This window comes from Acipenser ruthenus, chromosome 18 (genome assembly GCF_902713425.1).
Source record: "Acipenser ruthenus chromosome 18, fAciRut3.2 maternal haplotype, whole genome shotgun sequence".
NCBI classification, from domain to species: domain Eukaryota; kingdom Metazoa; phylum Chordata; class Actinopteri; order Acipenseriformes; family Acipenseridae; genus Acipenser; species Acipenser ruthenus.
In genome coordinates this window covers 6,262,974-6,269,854 of record NC_081206.1, presented here as the reverse complement: position 1 = coordinate 6,269,854, position 6,881 = coordinate 6,262,974, and the positions used below count along the sequence as shown (strand labels likewise).

General features: G+C 35.5%; 1 protein-coding gene across 2 annotated transcripts; it reads right to left on the bottom strand.

Annotated features, from left to right (window-relative positions):
• Positions 1–300: 300 nt before the first annotated feature.
• On the bottom strand, positions 301–2,912 carry LOC117425438 (neuropeptides B/W receptor type 2-like). 2 transcript variants are annotated; one of them, XM_034042387.3, is made up of 2 exons: positions 2,728–2,912; positions 301–2,283 (listed from the first exon to the last, which is right to left on the bottom strand). In XM_034042387.3, exon 2 carries the CDS (start codon positions 2,159–2,161, stop codon positions 1,151–1,153), a length of 1,011 nt encoding a protein of 336 aa, XP_033898278.1. In that variant the 5' UTR covers positions 2,162–2,283; positions 2,728–2,912; the 3' UTR covers positions 301–1,150. The 2 variants fall into 2 exon arrangements, with proteins under 2 accessions (XP_033898278.1, XP_033898287.1); XM_034042396.3 differs by having other exon boundaries at positions 2,741–2,912.
• Positions 2,913–6,881: the final 3,969 nt, after the last annotated feature.

The following is a 6,881-nucleotide window of genomic DNA, read 5'->3' as shown; positions in this document are numbered from 1 at the left end:
TAGCCGCATTGTTCAAAAACTATATACAGTATATTAGTGTCAGGTCAATGCCACTTCTTTGTTTTCACGTACATAACATTTAACACTCAGTCTGTGTGTACCTCAAAGATCGTGTTGATTTTTTGAAATAATATATAATCCCTCTATTCCAGTACAGCTGGTTTGTGCTTGAAAGACCACAGTGTAGGCCTGCCTTAAGCTACTATACTGACTGTAATAAAAACTGAACTTGAGAGAATTTGTGCAACATATGATTTATTGTTTAAAAAAAAAAAAAAAAAAAAAAAAAAAAACATTGACATACAATTTACATACAGCGTTTGGCAGTTAGCATGTGAAGGTACTGTAATGAATGTAATTTGAAGGACTTTTGGACACATTTTACACATTTTCTGCAAGTGTATGCTGTGCTTTATGATCTTATATTAAAAAAAAACACATATCAAGGAATCAGTAATCAATACAAGTGTACAAAATAAGTTTCTACAATCCTTCTATCTTAAGCACATTACTGGCAGCTAGAAATTCACAATCAATCAATGTTGATTAATACAGAGAATAACAAACAAACAAATAAGAAAGCATATCATATACCAAAGCGCCTTAATTATACACCTTAAACTGTAGTTTCATAACTTATAACTACATTTAATGTTTCTGTTTTATTATATTAAAATATTATGTATTAAAACACTGAAGGCCAAATTCAATAACTAAATTCATTAAACAAAATACTGTCAAATTTAAGTACAGTATGCCTAACTATTCCCCACCATGTTTTAACATTTACATTTGTACAACATGTTTACAAAAATATTGTCATTCAATGTTGACGTAAAAAGAATTGCAATAGTTGCGGATACAAATGTATGCGTGAATGCCGCTGCTCTACATAGTTGTACTGTACCAATATTTTACACAAGAGGGCGACAAAACCCAATATATAAAGCGACAATTTAAAGAAAAAATACAGCCAATGTGTGAAAGTATGAGAAAAGAGAAAAAAAATGATACAAATCAAGAATATGAACTACGTTTACTAGAAACAGTCTGAAAAAATATATCAAAGCCATTATAGTCATTATATACAATATACTGTAGTATATTTGTTCTAAAATATATTGAGAATATAATGAGCCACACACGTTCTTTAAGCAGGTCTACATTCTAACATTTTCTTAAAGGCTTTTCTAAAACTGTCGTCTAGAAAAGCGTACAAGAACGGATTCAAGCAAGAGTTGGCATAACTCAGACTAGTGATAAAGTACGATATCCCTATCACCAAAGGAGTGGTCTGCAAGTCCGTGGTCAGAGCTACTACTGTGCTAAGATGAAACGGGGTCCAGCAGAAGAGACACACTGCGAGGACGATGAAGACCATGATGGTCACCTTCTTCTTGGCTTTATCCAGGGCCTTCGCGTTGGAGTTCAAGCGCATATTTCTAAGTTTGTAAAGCATCATCGTGTACAGGATGCAGATGGTAGAAACAGGAATGACAAAGCCTAGAATCAGGGTATATATCCGACTGGCTTTGAACCAAAAGCTCTCGGAGCTGGGGAAACTCAAGACACAGCTCTTTCTGTCCAGGTCATCCGTAATGGTGAAGACCCGAGCAAAGACGGTGAAAGGCAGGACAATAAGGATCACCAGGATCCAGACGCACAGGCTAACTATTTTGGCCGCCCTGTAGGTGCGGTGTGGCATTGTCTTGGACTGCACCGTCGCGAGCACCACCAGGTAACGATCGATGCTCATCACCGTCAGAAAGTAGATGCTCGAGAAGATGTTGTAGTGGTCAATTGATAGGATTACTTTGCACAGCACTTCGCCGAATGGCCAGTAATGCAAAAGGTGCTCAGCGATGTTAATAGGCAGCACCAGAGTAAAGAGGTCGTCGGCAATGGCCAAGTTCAGGATGAACATATTAGTGACGGTCTTCATTTTGGGAGCTTTAAGGATCACATATATGACAGCGGTGTTTCCGGTGAGCCCAACAGCACAGATCACTGAGTAGATCACGGGCAGAAGGACATAGAAATCGGGGTGGAAGTACTGTTCTGTTGTTACGGTCTCATTAGCATCAGTTCGGTTGTTCTCACAGTAGTTCATCGGGTGGTCACAGGATTTGTTGGAATAATCTGGGCTTGATATATTCTCCATGTTTTTTTTTTTTTTGTCTGTGTTTATGCCGGTTGGATAACCGCAAGTTTCATTTATTTTCCTCAAAAGTTTTATGTTGTACAGCGTAGGACTTTTCCCTTTGGTTTACGTTAATATAATGTCTGTAAAATAAATACATAAATAAATAAATAAATAAATAAATAAAGGAAAAACAAATGAACTGTAAAATATACTACAGGATTCTTAAACTGAACTTGCTTTTTGGATGCTAATTTTTTAAATGCATTTTAAACTATGCCTTTGAAAAATGCCTAGTGCTGATTACAAATTTAAAACACACTTTTTTAAAGATACGTTCATACATAAATAAATGCATACTAAACAAACAAATACACGAATCAGGGCTCCCAAAAACAAGCTCATATTTTCATTTTAACAAATAACGGACAGTAAGTATTAAGCACTGGAATATGAACATACCTATAACATGAATAAAACGATTAGAATTTAGTTCAAACAAAGATTTATATAACTGATAACATCAACAATAATACTACTACAACTGATAACAAGAAATAGAAGCGTTCAAGTAGTCCTCATCTTACCACACTACAGTACCTTTGGCTGACATTCCAATTCTTGCTCTCCTCAGTCAGTACCTCATCTCAAACACTGTTCAACGCCAGTTTTCCAAATAGCTGAAGGAGGGTGTGTGTGTTTTAGTGACGTCACCGAGTCTGGGAGGTATTCTTGCAGTCTTGTGCCTGTGCCGTTATCTCTGCGCTTGAGGGTTATGCGTGTTATTAGAGAGCAAGTAGGATCCTTGTAGAGATATTGTTAACATACCTGCGTCTGCATTCGGGATGGCTGTGGGTTTCATTAAACAATTAAAAAATAAAAAGTCCCATCACTGCACGTTTGTTCTGTATTACATTTATTCTACAAAGCAAGATGACAATGCTGTTTTTATCCACTGCAATTCACACATACTATACTATGCTATTAAAAAATGAAATGTTCATTCTGCTATTGAATCATTACAGTCCTAAATTCTTCTTCTTCTTCTTCTTCTTCTTCTTCTTCTTCTTCTTCTTCTTCTTCTTCTTCTTCTTCTTCTTCTTCTTCTTCTTCTTCTTCCAAACGTGCAGAATAATACAAAATGATAGATAGATAGATAGATAGATAGATAGATAGATAGATAGATAGATAGATAGATACTGATGGTTTGAGTAACTGTTTTTCAAGTGTTCTGTTACTCATACCACTGAAATGCCTGAGACATCATGACCTTTATAGTCAAGTGTAACCAATGCATTCTCAAACAAGATAGCTTCAAAGCTTCAGATGCTGGTGGTAACTTAGTAACCAAGGATTTTAGAACCCCAATAACAATAATTCTTTCCTATACACTTTGATTTATAGTTACACTATATGTAAGACTATTGTTTAGTCAATATTCCACAACAGAGAATAGCATTCCGTAATGTAATCTAATTCCATCATTTGTAAGTATTCATTAGGTAGAATGTATAGATACAGTGAAGATCTAGTGCAGGTCTTTGGCCAGTACTGTATGTAAGATTGAGTTTGATTCAAGTTTGCAGTAGAAGGCTTGGCAATTATAGGAGTAACACACAAGATCATAGTAAGCTGGCAAAATACATGTTCAGAAATGCTAAACCACTTTCATCGCAATGCAATGAATGTTAGATACATTAATTTCTGTTACACTAATGTATGCATGCTAAACGTAAGAATGTGGTGTCATTTGACAAAAAAGCATGACCCTATCAATTCATAATTGATGTTGTTGCTGTAGGGATCACAGAGGAATAATTAACTTACTGTATGTCAATTTATACATTATGACATTTTGATGAAATGGCGTTTCATAATTAATACCCTCTGTTATAAAAGCCCTTGTTAGCTACTGTTCTTACAGAAAATCAAATCAGTGTTGTGAATCAGCTTTCTCTGTTGGAGACAGAACTATAGTCACAGAGCTATATGAGAAAGCTCTTGTGATGCCATGATGCCTGCCTGCCTTACCTTTCATGAGCATTGAATCTACAAACAACTAAAGGTCCAGGCGAGATACAAATGAATATGCAAAAAGCATTAGCACCACAAAAAAGTTTTTTTTTAATTCTTTGCATATGACCTACAGTACTATGACTAAGAAACTATATGTGCTAATAGCTATATCATTACTACATGGTTGAGTGAGTCCAACACCACAATGATCTTAGTTAGCTACAAAACACTCTATAAACACATGTAAGAACAAACCAAAGGTTAAAAAGGGTAAATCAAACTGAGGTTGATAGTTGGAGTGTGGGATCGATTTAATAGACATGCTTCTGTATTTACTGAATGCAATGAAGCGATCAATGATGAGCAGTAATAGCGGATACTGATTGTTTATTAAATGGCCTGCATGTTTCAGATGAGCTTTATATGATGTGCATCCTGACACTATTAACGTCAATATTTGTGTGCAGGTGTGCGTGTTCTTCTGAATGATCAATATTTCATGAGAATTGCCTTAGTAGATCTAACTGTGCTTATTCAGAGCAGGAAGAGACATATACAATTTAAGACGTTTGTACAATTAACGCAGAGGAAAGAAACAGGGGAAAGAGATATTCCTAAAAGGATGAAGTAATTTACAGTGGCTAACCACTGGGGTGTGTATTAATGACACCTGGGAGAAGCGAGGTGACATTAAAATTTGAACAAGAAAGACATTAAGCAGTCAAGCAAGATGGTCCTTTTTTTCCAAGAAGGCTGCCAGTCGGGCTTCATATATCTTTTAAATGTATTGGTCCAAAGTTCTATGCAATTATTTATATATTATCTGTTTATTGCCGTTCAGTTTAGTTCAAGCTGCCAAGACTACCATTTGCAGAACAAGCCAACACTAACATCCAAAGCGAAATTGATGCATTGCTGTAATATCCAAAAATCCAAGAGTACATTTGTTTTATAATTAAGAAGCATGGAATATAGCTATAGAAAACAGATCCAGTGTTTTAGTAAATTAACATTTAGCGTAATATCTTGGCAGAAAAAAAACATGTCGACTCAACAGCTGATTATTATTCATAAAGAAAAAAAATAACAAAACAGTTTTTTAAATGATACAAATCTGCCCTTAATTTGAAGATAGTGGGAAACCATGTCATCCTGAAAATTAAAGTATATATGTGATAAATTGCACTTTCATAGCTATATATATGTGGGGATTTATCACTGACTGCTGTTTTGCAAGTTTTGCTAATTCGCTAATAGAATTGTGCACAGTTCTGAAAAAATGTCACAGAAAACATATTGACCCTTGGTTCAATGCCTTTGCTGGCAGGCTTGAGTCTCTGAATGCTAAACTCAGACTCATACAGTTTCCTGTTATTGTTCCAAAGTAAGTCCTCTTCAATGTATTCTAATACTTAGAGCATTACAGCTACCACTCTCACCAATTAAACTAGTTTCACATAAAGGGTTTGTTCAAGACACAGATATTACGCTCTCCTCCTGTTCCCAAATGTGTACATCCGTATGGGTTCTCTAAAAAGGATATCTAATTCATTGTGTCTGTAGGTGTTAAGACTTCTCTCGGGTAAGTACTTGTTTATAATATCTAAGAAGCTTATATGAATGAACTGGTGTGACGATGCTGTTGATACAGAGCCAGTGGGGATCAGAGTATACCCTGCATCTCTTGCCAGAACCTGCTAATTTGTAGCAGTGGTGGATATGAGATGACACCGCTGCCCTCTGCAAAGAGAACATTACAGCCTATTTACTCAGCCAGACAGGGAGCCACAGCCAGAGCAGCAGGACTTCAAAGACTGGTCATAGGCTTGTCGTCTCATTGGAGGCATGTGAGAAGATCAAACCTGGCAGAACTGAAACACACTGATCTGGGGGGAGTGGTTCAGAATTGTGTAAATAAGGTTGATCCAGTTTATACTGTAAATACTATAGTGTTGTAAACAATCTTTTCTTTTTTTGGACTACATCGTTAGCAGGTTTGTGATTTGGGTTGATAAGCAGTATTTTCCTGTCAGCTATCTGAGCGGACTGATTTAGCTCAGTCCCTGACCTAAGGGCTTTTAATTATTTATATAGCGTCTTTCATACCAGCATCTCAAAGCACTTTACAGTACATCTCAGTTAAAACAGAAAGAAGCATGCAATACAACAAGTAGTTAAATGACAAAGTAACAATAAATAATAATAATAATAATAATAATAATAATAATAATAATAATAATAATAATAATAATAATAATAATAATAATAAATATTCAATAATCAATAAATAATAACAATAAAAAACAAAAAGCAATTGAAGAAAACAGGAAATGAATAATAAAACACAGAATTACAAAAATATGCAAATAAATAGAGTGGATAAAACAAATAGAAAGGGTAAAAATTCCAAATTATTATAGATAAATACACTTTCTCCTCTCTTTGTCAATTTGACCTTTGGGAGGCACAAAAGGCCAGCGTTAGCTGACCTGAAAGTGCACAGAGGTTTAATATGGAGGCAGAATCTCTCTTAGGTAATCCGGTGCCAAGACATTCAGTTCAGCAGCCCTATTGAGGCCATCGGAAAAAAAATCTGTCAAGATCACAAGATCATTTATCTCAGGATCTCGATATTACTGTTCCGTTATCTCGTGATCACGAGATTATCTATCTCAAGATCTCGAGAAAACGAAGCAAAAAAAAAAAAAGAAAAAGAACGGAGAAA

Coding starts and splice junctions, on each gene's coding strand:
- LOC117425438 (XM_034042387.3), bottom strand. CDS start 2,161: ATGGAGAATATATCAAGCCCAGATTATTCCAACAAATCCTGTGACCAC.